The sequence below is a fragment of the Megascapheus bottae genome, chromosome 14, assembly GCF_031878675.1.
Source record: "Megascapheus bottae isolate mThoBot1 chromosome 14, mThoBot2.hap1, whole genome shotgun sequence".
In the NCBI taxonomy this organism is placed as follows: domain Eukaryota; kingdom Metazoa; phylum Chordata; class Mammalia; order Rodentia; family Geomyidae; genus Megascapheus; species Megascapheus bottae.
This window is the reverse complement of record NC_143522.1, coordinates 8,272,716-8,291,600: the sequence shown is the minus strand read 5'-3', so window position 1 is coordinate 8,291,600 and position 18,885 is coordinate 8,272,716. Positions and strand designations below refer to the sequence as shown.

Below are 18,885 nucleotides of genomic sequence, written 5' to 3'. Positions count from 1 at the left end.
GCAGTAGTTAGGATTACCAACATAAGCCACCAGGACCCTGCAAGACCTCTTCCCCTGCCTCCCCCCACTTTGAAAAAGATAAGCAAATGGGGTCAAAACAGGGGAAGTAAGTTCCCCTCAACTTAAAGTCCGTTTTGCTATTATTTGGAAATGGATGAACTCTTCGAATTGCTTACTTGAAGCTTGTTAACATTAGATAGTGCTTTTTATAAAGCTAAATTTTAATAGATCTGGTGATAGTGTCTTTTTTCATATGAAGGAATTTTTTAGCTCTCATAAAAATTTGCTTGTGCCCCTGGCACTAATTTGTGGCTGCTTGGCAATATCCCATTCAAGGATATTGCTGTTAGCAAGGAGCATCAGTGTCTCCAGGGACCGGGAGTTTTGTCTAGTGGTAGAGGGCTTGCCTAGCATGCACGAAAACCCAAGTTCGATTCCTCGGTACCACATACATGGAAAAAAGCCAGAAGTGGGGCTGAGACTCAAGTAGTAACGCTCTAGCCTTGAGAAAGCCCAAGGACAGTGCTCAGGCCCTGAGCTAAAGCCCACGACTGACAAAAAAAAAAAAAAAAAAAAAAAAAAAAGTGTCTCTGTGTCTCTGGGAAGGTCTTAGTCCATTCTACCCCCTACTCCTGCCTTGATTTTTTTTTTTATCGAATTGTGTTGTAAGATATATATGACATGAAATTTACCAATTAAAATATATGATATGGGCCCTGTGGTACATGTGTGTATTCTTAGCATTTGAATGGCTTTACAGGAGGATAACAAGATAGTATCTCAAAGAAAAAAGAATATAATGCAGGAGTTGGGAATGGAGTTTAGTAATAGAGAATGTCTTTGACATGTGCAAGGCTCTGAGTTCAATCTCTAGCAACAACAACAACCAAATTAAGTTAAAATGTACAGTTCAACCCAGCACCAATGGCTCACACCTGTAAATCCTAGTCACTCATGGTACTGAGATCTGAGGAGGGCAGTTTGAAGCCAGCTGAGGCAGAAAAAGCTCATGACATTCTTACCTTTAATCATCCACAAAAAAAAAAAGAAAGAAAGAAAGAAAGAAAAGAAAAGCTGGAAGTGAAACTGTGGCTCAAGTGATAGAAATCTAGCCTTAGGCAAAAAACCCTCAAGGACAGTGCCCAGGCCCTGAGTGCAAGCCCAGGATGGGCACACACACACACAAAGAGAACATATGGTTTAGTGACATTGGTGGCATTAAGTATATTCATATTTTTGTAACTATCTCTGCTATCCAACTCCAGAACAAAGTTCTCATCCCAAATTGAAACTGTGTACCTGCCGTTGGGGGGCCTTTTTTTGGGGGTGCGGGGGACTGATCCTGGAGTGTGAACTCTGAGCCTGGGCATTGTCTGTGAGTTTCTTTTTGTTCAAGGCTAGTGCTCTATCACTGAAGCTATAGCACCACTTCTAGCCTTTTTTGAGTAGTATTTGGAGGTAAAGAGTCTCATGGACTATCTCTACAAATAGTCATATCATAAATCTGCATGTTTTATTAGGTATGTTGTGCTTATTATACTTAGATAGTTGTGTGTCCAATTGCAAAATAATACAGTTTTTTTGTCCCAACAGTATATCCTTTCAGGCTCTGATGACTTCAACCTATACATGTGGAGAATTCCCGCAGACCCAGAAGCAGGTGAGTATGTCTTAAGGATAAATCCACTGTTATGGCTGATTCTATTTGTCTTTGGCATGCAGTGACCCAAGATAACTTATGAAGGAAGATATTTCTCTTTTAACTTAAGCAGTTTATAAGGATGAACAGAATTTTAAAATAAAATTTAGAAGCTAAATTTAACTGGGCTTGAGCTCAGGGCCTGAGCACTGTCCTTGGACTTTCTCAAGGTTAGAGCTCTACCACTTGAGCCTCAGCACCATTTCTGGCTTTTTTTCTATGTATGTGGTACCAAGGAATCGAACCCGGGTCTTCGTGCATGCTAGGCAAGCACTCTACCACTAGGCCAAACTCCCAGCCCTAAGAATCTTTCTTTATACCTCATAAATATCCATCATTTCCTTTCTCTACTATTACACATGTGCTTTCACATGCTTTTTCTTTATTGCCCATCTTCATATTTTACAGTTGTTGGGTCGTTCCTTTCTGTTGGTCTCTTTTAAGAGAGACTTTTTTGTTGAGGGACAGGTTCGTTTCCTGGGGTTTTGATGCATTTGCTGTGGATATGTTCTCAGAAAAGCCCACAGCCTTCCACGAATTTGGTTTTTGTTGTTGTTTGTTTTAATTAGTTATGGGGCTTGAACCCAGGGCTAGAGCCCTGTCTCTGAGCCTCTTTGTGCTCAAAGCCAATGCTCTACCACTTAAGCCATTCCAGGCTTTTGCTAAGTAGTTTAATGGAGATAAAGAGTCTCACAGACTTTACCTGGGCTAGCTTCCAACTGTGATCCTCAGATCTCAGCCTCGTGAGTAGCTAGGATTTATAGGTGTGAGCCACTGGCATCTAGTTTCTTCCATAAATTTGGATCTAAGCCTTCAAATTTCATTTTTTTTTAATTTGGCAGAACTGAGGTTTAATCTCATGCTTCATGCTTGCTAGCCAAGCATGAGCCTGTTTAGCCAGTTTATTTTAAGATAGAATTTTTTTTTTTGTCCAGACAATCCTATTTGTACTTCTCCAAGTTTCTGGGATGGCAAACATGTGACACCGTACTGAGCCAGTGATTAAGATGGAATCTTGAAAATTTATATACCTAGTCTTTTCTTGAACAATTTCCTCATGTTCTCCTCTGAAGGAGCTAGGATTATAATCAGCTCTAAGTTTTATTTTTTATTATATCAGTGCTTTACCTGCATAGTGTGACCTGATGATAGAATTTACAATACAGGTATATATGTCTGCTCTGGATGTTACATGACATGGAGCTAGAAAATGGCTATTAGGGAAGTGGTAGAGTGCTAGCCTTGAGCTGAAGAGCTCAGGGACAGTACTCCGGCCCGAAGTTCAAGCTCCATGACCAACTTAAAAAAAAAAATTAGGAGAACAAGAGTTCTATGGCAGGTGTGTGACATAAAATTTGTGTAGTGTTCAAACACATCTGAAGGAAGCTTTGCTTGTTGATAAGTTAACAATATTATTTCCAACATTAGCTTTTCAAAACTTTTTGAGTGCTATTTTGGGTATAACTGTGTAGATAGTTTGGTCTGCTTACTAAATAAGTTACAGAAAGGCATTCTCTTTCTAGATTTGGAAAGTAGCAGGCAAAGAATGATGCTCTATCTATGTATGTCGTTCTGGATAAGTCTCTCACCCACAAATCCTAGACTGAATACCTGGGAAATAATCTTTGAGTTTAGTTGTATTTTTTTTCTTGAACATGAGACATTTTTAAATTAATTTTCTTTTAAGATAGCATGTGAATAATCTTCTTCCCCTTTCCAGGATTGTTCTTGCCTTCTTTCTCACATTTATATGAAAAAATGAAGGGGGTGGGGCTGTGAGAGTTTGGCGTAGTGCTAGAGTGCTTGCATAGCATGCATTAAAACCTAGGTTTGATTCCTTGGTCCACATATATAGAAAAAAAGTTGTGCTGTGGCTCAAATGATAGAGCTCTAGCCTTGAGAAAACCCAAGGACAGTGCACAGGCCCTAAGCCCAAGCCCAGAACTGTTTTGTTTTGTTTTGTTTTAATGAATTGGGGAAAAAAATTAGGAAGTTTTATAGATTCTCCCTGCCCCCCTTGGTCATTTCTGTATTGTGTCAGGGTATTCACCACTTTATCTGTCAGGACTACACAAACAGTACCACAGACTGTAGGTGTCCTAAATAAGAAAGTTTACCTTTTTACAGTTCTGGAGTCTAGAACTACAGGCTCAGTGTACTGTAGCACTGGATGGCAGATCCTACCTTCTTGTTACATCTCCGCTTCTCCTTGTAGGCAAATAAGGAGAAGCCGGTTTACTGTTACATACCTTACTGGCATAATCACTACTTCATGCTTAGAAGACAAGCATTCAGCAGTTATTGACTATCTGGCATGTGGTTCACAGGATATGCTAAATGTTGAGAGAATCTTGAGTGTGAGCCAAAGACAGGAACATTTTTTTCTTCTCCACTATTCTGTTTGGAAAGACTATCAATCATTCTTTTCTTTAATGCTTCACAATTTTTTTTAAAAAAATGAGATTTGTTTATCACATAAAGAGTTCTGACCTAATGTATTAAGTAATTCACATAGGCTTCTGTGTGGGCTGAGAAGAACACTTCTAGATGTAAGACCCATACTCACTGTGAAACTTGCCCTGGTACCCATTTTTTAGTTGATGTCAAATAATTTCTAAAATCCCTTTTAAAATGAGAGGGAGGAATAGAATTGAGAATTTTGCTATAGCAAAGAAAAGCCTATCAGAATGTTTCCTACCTCTGAAGTAGGTTAGAAGAGGTCTGTTTTTACATGGTAGTTCCAAAGATAAAATAAATTGACCTAACGTTACATATAAAGCCACTGGTATATTAGAATGTAGGAACATTCATCTTGAAATCCTACATGGATTCAAAGTTCAGTTCTTCCACTAACTACAAGAATATTTCTAGGTAAGTTGCGTAACAGCAGTTCTGAGTCTTATTTTTTTTCTATAAAATACCTCCTGTAGTTGCTTTATGTTCTGAATTTTAATAATATTAGGAACTATCAAATTTGCTGTCAAATATATGCCATTGTTAATGCACAATATAGACCTCTGATTCCCAAAACATTTTTTCCCTTGTAACTGAGGTATGGAAGTAATGGATTTGGCAAAATGTTGGGCATGTAGATATCCCTTGAAAATATTTATATTCCTTTCTATTTAAACTAATTCTTTTTTTTTTTTTTTTTTTTGCCAATCCTGGCACTTGAACTCAGGGACAGGGCACTAACCTTGAACTTTCTCAAGGCTAGCACTCTACTACTTGAGCCACAACACCACTCCTGTTTTTTTATTTTTCTTTGTATGTGGTACCAAGGAATCGAACCCAGGCTTCCTGCATGTTAGGGAAGCACTCTACTACTAAATCACACTCCTGGCCCCTCTAAACTAATTCTTGCTATTAAAAACAAACAAGTAAAAAAAGGCCGGGGCCGGGGGTTTGGCCTAGTGGTAGAGTGCTTGCCTAGCATGCACAAAGACTGGGGTTTGATTCCTCAGTACTAGATACATAGAAAAAAGCTCAAAGTGGTGCTGAGGCTCAAGTGGTAGAGCTCTAGCCTTGAGAAAGTCCAAGGACAGTGCTCAGCCTCTGAGCTGAAGCCCAGGACAGGCAAAAAAATAAAAAGGCCTTACAATTTTCATTGAGTGGCTTTCCCTGAGATATGCCTCTAGTCGAAGACCTTATTGTTTATAGAAAAACGTTTAATGTAATTGAGTTAGTAAGACTGGCTTCAAATCCTTGATGCATTCATGTTATAATTAAGGACTTTGGGAAAAATACTTAATCTTACTAAATCCTATTTCTTCATCTGTAAAATGATGGTGTCACTAGGCAGGCGGCTCACATCTGTCATCCTAGCTACTCAGGAGGCTAAGATCTGAGGATCGCCATTCAAAGCCAGCCCAGGCATTACAACATCTATGAAACACTTATCTCCAGTTAATCACCTGAAAACCAGAAGTGGCACTGTGGCCCAAAGGGTAGGATGGTAGCCTTGAGCTGAAGAGCTCTGCCCAGGCCCAGAGTTCAAGTTCCACAACTGACCCCCCAAAAATAAAATGATGGTGTTAACATTATCAACAAGAAAGTGCCAACCTTCTTAGAGTTATAATGAGAATTCTTAGTCATTGAGTGATGGTTATTCCTGATTAAGAATATCAGTATCAGTAGCTTTTGCTTGTAATACTAGTTAACATGAAAGGTTATGAATGAAAGGATCCAAGTTTGGGCTCAACCCAGGCAGAAGTGTCATTGAAATTTTCATAGAAGGAAACTGAATGTGGTAACACACGTCTGTGAGCTGACTGGATGCCCAAAAGTAGGAGATCCTGTCTCAGTGGTATACTTTGACAGGAAGTAAGATACTGTCCTAAGAATAACCAATGAAAAACAAGACTAGAGGCACTGTTCAGTGGTATCTGCCTAGTTTAGCAAACGTGAGATTCTGAGTTCAAACCTCATCTAGTACTAACTACAATAACAAAAGAAAAAAATAAAGATTTTTTTTTCCTTTTAACACTTTTTTAAAAGCCGGGCACTTGGCTCACAGCTATAATCCTAGTACCCAGGAGGCTGAGATCTAAAATCATGATTCAAAACCAGCTGGGGCATGAAAGTCTGAGGCACTTTGATGAATCATCAAAGAGCTGAAAGCAGAGCTGTGGTCCAAGTAGTGGAGTGCCACCTTTCAGCAAAACAGCTCAGGGGCAGCATCCAGGCCTGAGTTCAAGCCCCAGGACTAGTACCTAAACAAACAAACAAAAACTCCTTAAAGGAAGAATGATGGAGCAGGTTGACTCTGATCAAGAAGCACTCGACATTTAGATGGACGTGTTAAAACCCTTTCCCTGCGCCCAGAGTTTGGCCTAGTGGTAGAGTGCTTGCCTAGCATGCATGAAGACCTTCCAGGTTTGATTCCTTGGTACCACATACATAGAAAAAGCAGGAAGTGGTGCTGTGGCTCAAGTGTTAGAACTCTAGTCTTGAGAAAGCTCAAGGACAGTGCTCCAGCTCTGAATTCAAGCCCCAGAACTGAGAAAACAAAACAAACAAAAAACCTTTGCCCAAAATTAAGCAAAAGTGGGAAAGAAGCTCCTAAGAAAGAAGATAATGTCCCGTTTGGCGCCCTTCTGGATGGCTGATAGGGCTGTTCTGATATGCTCTGCTGCTCTTGACTCATCAGTAGTTTAAAGGATTCCCTTATTTGACACATTTTTCCCTGAATGGAAGTTAGAAACATCAATTTTCACTATCAGTGCAACCACCCCCACTGGGTGTAGGCTGTGGAAGAAGGATAGAAACATCTGTAAGTGTGTATTCATGGGCCTACATATGTGCAAATGCTGTGTCTCTCCCCTTGTGTAGACATGAATTCACTCTCAGTGAGTTAAGCTTAGGCATCTGTTTTGTCTTCCCATGTAATTAGAAAAACAAATGTTTTTAATTGGTCACAAGTAGTTGGCTGCAAACATATGTGAAGTACATATGATGAAAGAACTCAGTTTAATTGACTCCTGTACGTTAAGCATTACTGCTTGTGGAGTTCTTTGAGCTTTACTGACAGTACTGGCTGCCCCCATCTGGTTTCTCTCATCTCTTAAGAGGTTACATGGGCCCTGAGAGGCAGCCACTGCGTTCTCTGTTGTCAGTATCCTTGATTATATGTTCCTTTATAGTTTAAAACTTGACAACCCTGTAACTATTCATTCAGGCTTTTTGAAAATGCTAAGAGGTTTGGGCACTTCTTTCAGATATACCATGAGGAGAAACAGTCTTTTGTCCTTCACTGTAATAACCTTTTTATTTTATCGGTAGAGTTAGGAATGAAATTGTCTCAACAGCTACTTTACCAAACCTCATTTTAGTCATTCTAGCCTTGAGGATTTACCTCTGTTTGTTTAGTTACTGAGCATCCTTACATAAAATATGCAAAGCTGTACCGATCCTGCTAGACAGTGCTGGGCATCCAACCCAAGGTCTTAGGCATTCTTAGTAAGCACTCTACCACTGACCTACCTCCGCAGCCAATGAACACTTCCTTAACTTTATAGAATTCCAGTATAATGAGATATAGGAAAGGTTTGTACATGCACCTATACGTGTATACACACACTTAGGCACAAGTGATGCACACTTATTATCCTGGCTATTAGAAACTGAGATCTAAGAATCCAAACTCAAAGCCAACCCTGGCAGACAGGGATTTTATATCCAGGTAACCAGCAAAAAACTAGAAGTGGAGACAGGGTTCAAGTATAGAGTGCCAGCCATAAACATAAAAGCTGAATAAGTGTTTGAGATCCTGAGTTCAAGCTCCAGTATTCTTTTTTTTTTTTTTTTAAGGTGAATTTATTGGGGAAGTAGATGGTGAACTGACTGGCCAGGGACACAGTCCAGACTTGGGAGCTGACACTGTGACCCTGAGCAGCTCTCATGCTAGGTTTTTAAGGGCAAAACCCATGCGATCGAATCTGGCCACACACAGGTGGCCAATGGGATAGTCACATACACAGAGGCTCCACACAAAGCAGGCCCACCCCCACCCAAGCGGATATCCCTCCTTATGGGGGGTGGGGAGAAGGTCAAGGTTGCCCCTCCCTAGAAGGGCAAAGGTGGCTAAGCTCCAGTATTCTTTCGGGAGTCTTTCTCAGAAAAGAACCACTGAGCTGCCGGGCACCCATGGCTCACACCTGTAATCCTAGCTACTCAGGAGGCTGATATCTGAGGATCCAGGTTCAATGCTAGCCTGGGCACAAAAGGACCTGAGACTCTCATCTCCAGTTAATCTCTAGAAAAACAGGAAGTGAGGCTTGGCTCAAAGGTGGGGTGGTAGCCTTGAGCTGAAGAGCTCAGGGACAGGGCCCAGGCTGAGTTCAAGCCCCATGACACACACACCAAAAAAAGAAAGGAAAAAAAAGAAAAGAAAAGAAGGAAAAAAAGAACCACTGATTCCATGTTTTCTTCAAAAGCTAAAAATTATTTTGGTCTAAAGAGCTATTTGTCTTTCTTCATATGAAAATGTGAAACTCCACATACCAATAATCTTCAGTATCATGGAGGATAACTTGCTCATTATTTCCTGTGAATAAAAAAGCAGACATCTGGTAATTCCTGCAAGTTGGCCCCTGCCCACATTACAGTGTAGTATTTTAAAGTTTTCCGGGAAATAATATCAACATAGTCAAAATTAATACAAATCAAATATGTTAGGAAAAAGGCTTATAAAACTAATTTAAGGAAAAAGGCTTATAAAACTAATTTTTAGGAAGAAGGTTTATAAAACTAAGGAAAAAGGTTTATGAAACTAATTTAAGGATAAGACAGTCTTACAGAGAATTACCTTAAAATATAGTAGCAGGAGCCGGATGGTGGCTCATGCCTGTAATCCTAGGTACTCTAGAGGCTGAGATCTGTGGATCAAGGTTCAAAGCCTGCCTGGGCACAAAAGGACCTGAGACTGTTATCTCCAATTAACCTCTAGAAAACTGGGAAGTGAGGCTTGGCTCAAGGGTAGGGTAGTAGCCTTGAGCTGAAGAGCTCAGAGACAATGCCCAGGCCCAGGGGTAGGGTGGTAGCCTTGAGTTGAAGAGCTCGGGGACAGTGCCCAGGTGAGTTCAACCCCCTTGACCCACAAAAAAGAAAAAAAGAAAAAAATGTATACACACACATACAGACACACACATATATATAGTAGCAAAAGGTATAATATATAATAACAGATCAAGCCCCATTACCAGCATGCGCTAGACAGACAGAAAGATAAATGAGGTCCATAATGAAGGATAATTGCTGAGATCAGGAAGGCTTTAAGAAATTATTAGAATGGCCATAAAATTAATACTTTAGGACCCTGGAGGATAGGTAGGAATTGTTATTTTTTTCTCTGTTCTTATAATAGTAAAAATCCTATAAAGAAACGTGAAATTTGTAGCAGGAAAATAGAAAAACACATGATCACTCTACATGTTTAGAGCCCATAAATGGAGATTGTTTTCCCCTTACAAATGCTTGTGTTCCACAGCCTAAAATCTTGCATCTTTTTTATTCATTCATCAAATACATATTGAAAACGAACCATCCCTGTTTTTACCAGAGTATCTGGCAGGGTAATGGAAGGAAAAAAAACCTTGAATTCAAACTGATATTAGCATCTTGATTTTAGTTGCATTCAGATTAATGTAGAAACGCTGGTTTATACCATCTTTTATAAATTTTATAATAAATTCCTTAAGTATAAATTGTACATAAACTATACAGTAATAGCCAAACTTGTTCATTTGAAACCAGAAACAAGACTATAGAGAACCTTTTTCTTTTTTACTTTTTGTTGGTCATAGGGCTTAAATTCAGGGCCTGAGTACTCTCCCTAAACTTTTTGCTCAAGGCTAGTGTCCTGCCATTTTATAAGTTACAGCACTACTTCTGGCTTTCAGTTGGTTAATTGGAGCTAAGAGTCTCATGGACTTACCTGCCCAGACTGGTTCTGAACCATGATCCTCAGATCTTAGCCTCCTAAATAGCTAGGATAATATACATGAGCCAGTCAGTGGTTCCTGCATAGAAAGCCCCTTTGTAGTCTATGAATTGCTATGATTCTGTGACTACCGCTTTGGTGACCTTAAACTGGTAGCAGCAGCTATTCTTCCAATGCCTGATCCCTCCCTCAGTTTCTTGGATTTCTTGACTTTGTCCTCTTTTGCAAATTTTGTGTAGGGATCGATAGTACAATAAGCATCTTGAACTGATCAAGTTGGAACTACTAAGGAGCAAATCAAATTAGTACAAATTTTTCTGTCTGTTTTATCCATGGTAGATATAAAGGTCTCTTCTAAGATGCAAGGATTGTATCAAGAGTTACCTCTAGGAAGAGAATATTCATATGTCATGAGTATTGTCATTTTTCCTTCAGGTCCTATAATATTGAAAAAGAAAATCTTTGGAATAAGTAACATCTTCTGTATGTATCATAAGATCTAGGCTTCTGATACTTTCCTCATTCTCTGAAGAAAAATAGCTGCTACCGGATGGTCCTTTAATACAGCTTTGCAATGTTCTTTGTGATGGGTACATCTGTAATCTCAGCACTTGGAAACCTGAGACAGGAGAATCACAGTTTAAGACTACTCTGGGCTACATGTTATGATTCTGTCTCAAAAAAAGAAAAGAAAAGCTAGGTGCCTATGGCTCATGCCTGTAATTTTAGGTACTTAGGAGGCTGAGATATGAGGATCACAGTTTAAGCCAGACTGGGCAGAAAAGTCACCATAAGAATGAGACTCTTATCTCCAATTAACCACTCAAAACTGGATGTGGCACTGTGGCTCAAAATAGTAATGCACTAGCTTTGAGCAAAATGAACTCAGGGATAGCTGAGCTCAGACTGTTGAGTTCAAGCCCCATGGCCAACAACAGCAAAAAGAAATTTTAAAAAATTGCTGTACATATATGAAGTAAGAGAGAGTGAGAAAGCAACTTTCCTCTCATCAGCCTGTTGACTTCAATCCATACATGGTATTTTCAAAGCCCATTCTGTAGTTCAAACTCTTAATTCTTGGACCCTGCTTATTGTAAAAGTGACACAATAACTTTTATTTAAAAAATGAAAAATAAGGGCTAGGAATGTAGCCTGGTGGTAGAATGCTTGCCTAGCATGAATGAAGCCCTGAGTTCAATTACTCAGTACCATATATACAGAAAAAGTTAAAGTGGAGCTGTGGTTCAAGTCGTAGAGAGCTAAAAAGCTCCAAGGGTAGTGCCCAGGCCCTGAGTACAAGCCTTAGGACCAGTGCTCATGTACACACACACAGACACAATAATATTTTCTAGTATTTGGCCAGGGTTTTGAAATTTAATTTTATCCTATATCCTTTTTATTTATTAGGTTTCAGTAGTTTTATAGATGGGAATTTCATTGTTAGGGGTCTATACTTTTTTTCCCTGGTCCTGGAGCCTGAACTCAGGGCCAGGGCACTGTCCTTAAGCTTTTCTGCTCAAAACTAGCTCTCTACCACTTGAGCCACAACTCTGCTTTCAGTTTTCTGGTGGTTAATTGTAGATACAAGTCATATGAACATTCCTAACTTTGAACCTGGATCATCAGATCTCAGCCTCCTGAGAAGTTAGGATTATGAGCGTGAGCTACTAGCTCCAGCTCTACACACGTTCACAACGTATTTTATTAATCTAATTCCCTCTGTTTCTGTCCCTTTCCCACTTTTCCCCTTCCCTTCATATCAAAACAATTTCAGTAGATTCCCTTGTTCAGTTCTCATAGTTGGAAGCAGTTTATTTCAGTGGTGTTCAACTTCCTTCAACATGAAGGTTTTATTTCCCTGTCTTCATTAGAAATTAAAGGTAAAGGGATCATCAAAGATGTCTGGTGTGCATTTAAGTCATTATGCTTCTGGTCCTGCATGTCTCTGCTGTTCTCAGCAATTCAGTCTCAGTCTCATTTTGGTCAATTAGCTTTTTCTAAGCTAACATTTAGATTCTAAATCTAGGATCAAAAACTTAAGGAACATTTTAAGTAATTAAGTCTTGCTTTTTCTTTCTTTACAATAGGAATGCAGGGGGTAGGCTTGGGCAATGTTCACAACTAAATAAAGGTGGTTAATAAGAGTATATTTTCTGAGAGAAGTTTCATCCCTCTTTTCATAGCAACCTTATTCGTAAGATTAACCATTCAGGCCGGGCACAGTGGCTCACGCCTGTAATCCTAGCTACTCAGGAGGCTGAGATTTGAGGATCATAGTTATAAAGGCAGCCTGGGCACTAAAACATCTGTGAGACTCTTAACTCCAATTAATCATAAGAAAACTGGAAGTGGTGTTGTGGCTCAAGGGTTAGGGTGATAGCTTTGAGTTGAAGAGCTCAGGGACAGCACCCAGGCCCAGAGTTCAAGTCCCACAACCGACCAAAAAAAGCAACAACAACAAAATAAATTAAGCATTCTGCTGGCAGTATAGTTAATCTCAGCTTCTGCTTAGAGCTTGTTATCTGCCATTACTGCCATTTCATCATTTGTTTTGTTTCTTTCTCTCTTCCCAGGTGGCATTGGCAGGGTGGTCAATGGAGCCTTCATGGTGCTGAAAGGGCATCGGTCCATTGTTAACCAGGTTCGATTTAATCCCCACACCTATATGATCTGCTCTTCTGGCGTAGAAAAGATTATCAAGGTGAGACACCTTCTCTTTCTGTCTCAGAATTTTTAGTTCATAGAAGAAACTGGAACATTATGTGTAAGATTCCATATCTAAACATAGTAAATTAAATATCTATCAAAAAAAAATTTGGCTATTCTTGGAGCTTGAACTCAGGGCCTGGGCACTGTCCCTGAGCTTCTTTTACTTTCAGATAGTACTCTACTTCAAGCTTTTTCTGTTTGTATGGTACCGAGGAAAGGAATTCAAGGTTCATACATGCTAGGCAAGCACCCTACCACTAAGCCACATTCCCAACCTATTATCAAATTTTTTGATGATGCTCGGTATGGTGGCACATGGTGAAAATACTAGCATTCAGGAAACTCAGGAGGATCATGAGTTTTAGGCCAGCCAGGCTATGTAGTAAGTTAGAGGCCAGCCTGGACTGTAGTAAGACAGTGTCTCAAAAACAAAAGAAAAAAGTCAATAATTTTAACATATTATAAAATATTAAAAAGCTAATATTTTTAAACATGATTGAAGCTAGGTACCAGCAACTCAGGCTTGTAGTCCTAGCTATTCAGGAGGCTGAGATCTGAGGATTGTAGTTCAAAGCCAGCCCCAACAGGAAAGTTATGTGAGATTCTCATCTCTAACTATCAAAAAGCCAAAAATGGAAATATGGCCCAAGTGATGGAATGCTAAACTTGAGCACAATATCGAAGGGACATCACCCAGGCCCTGGGTTTAAGCCCCAGAACTCCCCCTTCCGTACCCGCCCCCCACAAAATAAATAAAGGTGATTAAAAACATTTTTTCCAAAGAAAATGATCCCATTTGCAATAGCCCCCAAAAGAATAAAATACTTAGGAATATACTTAACCAAAGATGTAAAGGAATTATTCAATGAAAACTATAAAAGCCTAACGAAAGAAATTAAAGAGGACACTAGGAAATGGAAAGACATCCCATGCTCATGGCCAGGAAGAACCAACATAGTGAAAATGGCTATACTGCCAAAATTAATATACAAATTCAATGCAATCCCCATCAAAATCCCAAAGACATTCTTTACAGAAATTGAAGATATAATCCAAAGATTCATATGGAACAAGAAAAGACCTAGAATAGCCAAAACAACTCTAGGCAAAAAGAGTAATGCTGATGGTATTACAATACCAGACTTTAAACTCTGCTATAGAGCCATAGTAACAAAAACTGCTTGGTATTGGCACAAAAACAGACCAGAAGATCAGTGGAACAGAATAGAAGACCCAGAAATAGAACCATATACCTATAGGCAACTTGTATTTGACAAAGGAGCCAAAGATATACAGTGGAACAAACACAGTCTATTCAATTATTGGTGCTGGCAAAACTGGGCAGCCACATGCAGAAAACTAAAAATTGACCCTAGCCTTTCGCCATGCACAAGCATTAACTCAACGTGGATCAAAGACCTCAATGTCAGACCAGAAACCCTGAAACTGCTACATGATAATGTAGGAGAGACACTGGAACTCATAGGCACAGGCAAAAGATTCCTGAACAGAATCCCAGGGTCACAACAGATTGGAGAGAGACTCGATAAATGGGACTACCTAAAAATAACAAGTTTCTGTACAGGTAAAAACATAGTTGCAAAAGTAGAGAGACAGCCAACCAACTGGGAAAAGATATTCACCAACAGTATATCTGACAAATGCTTAATATCCAGTATCTACAGGTAACTCAAGAAACTAATCCCCCCCAAACCCAATAAACCATTCACTAAATGGGCAAGGGAACTAAAGAGAGATTTATCAGAAGAAGAGATTAAAATGGCAGAAAAGCATATGAGAAAATGTTCATCATCTGTGGTCATAAAAGAAATGCAAATAAAAACAACCCTAACATACCACCTTACCCCAACAAGAATGGCCAAGATTTTGAACTCAGACAATGACAGATGCTAGTAGGGCTGTGGAGAAAAAGGAACCCTACTACACTGCTAGTGGGAATGTAGACTAGTTCAGCCACTGTGGAAAGCAGTGTGGAGGTTTCTTAAAGAACTGAAAATAGACCTTCCCTACGATCCCACCATACCACTTCTGGGCATCTATCCTGAACAGCATGACCCAGGATATTATAAAGACATCTGCTCAGCTATGTTCATCTCTGCACTATTCACAATAGCCAGGCGATGGAAACAATCCAGATGCCCTACTGCAGATGAATGGATACAGAAAATGTGGTATATATACACAATGGAATACTACATAGCCAACAGACAAGATAAAATAATGGCATTCGCAGGGAAGTGGATGAATCTAGAGCGAATCATGTTGAGTGAGACAAGTCAAGACCTAAGGAACAAAAGGCGCATGGTATCCTTAATATGTAGCTATTAAATCCAAAGAATACAAGAACGAGAACTCAATAACTGCATACCCAAAGCTATGGACATGGTAATGGAAATATGAACATAACTATATAGACATAAAAACCTATGACTCTATAGACATAATGTTTTATTTCATAAATTAATGTTTCTATGACATACAAATCCTTAGCCTAATTTTGATTAAGTTCTAAATACTAAGTCCCAGTGATTGTAAATAGAGATTCCCTCCTTGAACATTTGTTTGTTAAACTTGTCATTTAAAATATGATGTAAAAATCAACGTTAATAAATTCTTTAATAAAAAAGATAAATCTCTAAACATATAGGACAGAAGGTTTGATATACATCAATGAGGCAAGGTTACATCACTCTGCTATGAAGCTTAGCTCGTTAACATGTGCTCAGGAAGAGAAATGAAAATACAACCATGTTCAGTAGTTTAATAACCCCCAAACTCTCCCAATACTAGAAACAGAAAACAGCAAACACACCAGATTCACAAGTAATGAGACAAACATTTCAAAAAATATGGAGATGTACACAAATAACCAAATATAAAATATTTCTTATATTTCCAAAAGGATAAAAGTACATCTTACATGTATCTATTTTATTTATGTTCTTTTAATTTTTTTGGTGATACTAGGGTTCGAACCCAAGGCTCTGCACTTGCTGGGCCACTTGAATCCATGCCCCTAGTCCCCCCCCCCTTTTTTTAAAAAAGCAGTCTTGCATTAATGCCAAAGACGCCCTGGCATACAATTCTGTGATTTATTCTTCCTACACTGTTGAGATGTTGAGTATAATATCAAACCAAGCTTCTTGTTGGTTGACGTGGGGTCTTATCAACTTTTTGCCCAAACAAGCCTCAAACCACTGTCCTCTCAATCTCAGCCTTCCAAGCAGCTAGAACCCAAGCATGAGAACTGTACCAGTATCATCATGTTTTAAAAAGTGCTGTTTGTGGGCTGGGAGTTTAGCCTAGTGGTAGAGTACTTGCCTAGCAGTCACGAAGACCAGGGTTCAATTCCTCTGTACCACAGACATAGAAAAAAGTCAGAAGTGGTGCTGTGGCTCAAGTGGTAGAGCTCTAGCCTTGAAGAGGCCCAAGGACAGTGCCCAGGCACTGAGTCCAAGCCCCAGGACTGGCAAAATTAAAAAAAAAAAAAGTGCTGTTTGTGTGTTATACATCAATCCAGTAACAAAATAAAATAGGTATATGCAAAAAATATGATGTAAAAATTAATGTTAATAAATTCTTTAATAAAAAAACATTTTTCCAAAATTGTTTTGAATGTGTTTATTAACCAGTGGTCTATTTTATATGTATTTTATTAGAAATATATATATATATATATATAAAATTCTATAGAAAAGTCAATGGCTTTTCCTTAACTTATTGGTGAAGGACTCTAGACTAGTAAATACATATATACACAGATAGCTTTCTATAGTTTACATATACGTGCATTGTTATATTTATGTTTAAAGACATATATGATAAACATTCTTTTTTTTGTGGGTCATGGAGCTTGAACTCGGCCTGGGCACTGTCCCTGAGCTCTATGGCTCAAGGCTACTGTTCTACCCTTGACCCAAGCCCTACTTCCCCTTTTCTAGAGATTAATTGGAGATAAGAGTCTTAGGTCCTTTTGTGCCTAGGCTGGCTTTGAACCTTGATCCTCAGATCTCAACCTCCAGAGTAGCTAGGATTACAGGTGTGAGCCACCACACCTGGCTATAAACATTCTTTTAACATGGTATTATATAGTGGGGAGAATACTGGTGTTTGAACTTAGGGGTATACTCTTGCCCAGCATATATTCTAGCACTTGAGCCATGATACCAGCCCCTATTTTGCTTTTAGGTTTTAGTTTTTGTTCTTGTTCTGATACTGGAGCTTGAATTTTCAGGCCCTTATGCTCTTGCTTAACTTTTTTGCTCAAGGCTGGCTGACATAGTACCAACTAAGCCACAGTTCTACTTCTGACTTTTAGGTGGAAGTGTCTCACAAGCTTTTCTGTCCATCCTGGCTCTGAACTGAGATCCTCAGATCTCACTTTCCTGAGTAGCTAAGATTGTAGGCGTCGAGTCACTGGCACCCAGCAAGTTTTAGAATAGCGTCTCAGATCCTTGCCTGGGCTAGCCTAGACCACTGTCATATTTATACTTCTCCCATGTCTGGGATGACAGGCACAAACTACCATGCCCAGCTTTTTATTGGTTGAGATGAGATTTTGACAACTTTTTGCCCAGTCTGTCATCTGACTTTGATCATTCCAAACTCCACCTCACTAGGAATACAGTGATGAGCTACCATATCCAGTTTAAGTGTAGGTATTTTTGTGGAGGTCTCAGTCTAGAATTTATGACTTTAGAGCTATTTCAAAACTTGCTAGGGCTACAGGTCCAAAGTCCCTGTTCAGAACTGTTTTTAAAGCTAATTACCAGGTTTTCAAACAGATGATATATTCTGGACACTACCTTGTATGCTGTGTGATGTTTTCACTTGCCTTTCATCTTGATTATGATGAATTTTGTCAAAACCTCATCTAGAGGTTAGGAGAGCCGCTCTCTCTTCAGTTTGTCAGTGTGCACTTTGCATTAATTATTGTTCTAATTGGCACAGATTTTAACTGATCATCAGAACCATAGCTAAGTTGTCTTAGCATATGTTTAGATAATTATCTCTCTCTCTCCCTCTCCCTCTCTCTCGCTCCATCCCTCCCTTCCTCTCCCTCCCTCCCTATCCCTCTCCCTCTCCCTCACTCCCTCCATCCTCCCCGCTCTCTCCTCCCCCCTTCCCCTACTGCATGTGGTTGTGACCGGAACTATTTAAATGTGAATCCTGTACACATCAAGTGCATATCACATGAATGAATTCACCTCCACTAAGCAATATTTTTCTGTCTGCATCAGAGAGAACCAGCTGAGTGAATGTCCTCAGGAAGATAGCCCATTCCCCATCACTCACATTATAATTGGTAGTAACCCGTTTTCCACATTAGAAAAAATAAGGGCTTGGGGAGAATGATGACATGAAGGCTTTGTGATAGCTTGACTTTTAAGGAGTGTTGATGGTCACCACAAATGTTTAAATTCTTCAGTTTTGTTTTGTTTTGTTATTTTTCTTAAAACCTGAGATGGAATATTAGTATGTGAGTCAACATTTTCTTTTGTCCTTATTCTGATTTCTGCTTAGTCCTGTGAACTCCCAGGGGTCAAGAGTAACTTTCATGGCTGTGCTTATTTTCCCAGAAGGCTAGAGTAGGATTTGTGGATTATGTAACCAACCATTTCTTTTTACAGATAATGATATGTACATTATAAGGTAGTAATCTGAGGTCACACAGTTAATAAGTGGCAAGGTTAGGGTAGAGCTAGTTCTTTATGGCTCATATTCACCATGCTAGCAGTGAGAGGCATGGGAAATCTGATTAGAGCATCTCAGTATCCCTTCCACTTGGGCACTGAAGTGGCCCTACCCTCCGCATTGCTTTCTCTTCTCTTTTGGCCTATGACTAATGGGTTGGCAATGTAACATGTCCTCTCTAGGCCTGTTGACGTCATTGTCTTTCTCAGAAAGCTTTCTGCTTGGGCATCTCCTTTAGAAGAGAAATTCCTGTTTGGCCATACACTCTGGGATGCTTCTGTGCTAAGTCCTCCCCAGTTATTGTTTAGTCAACTGAAATCCT

The 18,885-nt window shown here is 39.4% G+C and overlaps 1 protein-coding gene across 2 annotated transcripts in view; it reads left to right on the top strand.

Annotated features, from left to right (window-relative positions):
- The window catches only part of Dcaf5 (DDB1 and CUL4 associated factor 5), a 90,766-nt gene that overhangs the window by 61,742 nt on the left and 10,139 nt on the right, over positions 1-18,885 (top strand). For both annotated transcript variants that reach the window (XM_090344350.1, XM_090344351.1), the window contains exons 7-8: positions 1,594-1,660; positions 12,713-12,840. In XM_090344350.1, coding sequence (XP_090200476.1) covers positions 1,594-1,660; positions 12,713-12,840 — 195 coding nt within the window. The remainder of the gene's footprint in view (positions 1-1,593; positions 1,661-12,712; positions 12,841-18,885) is intronic.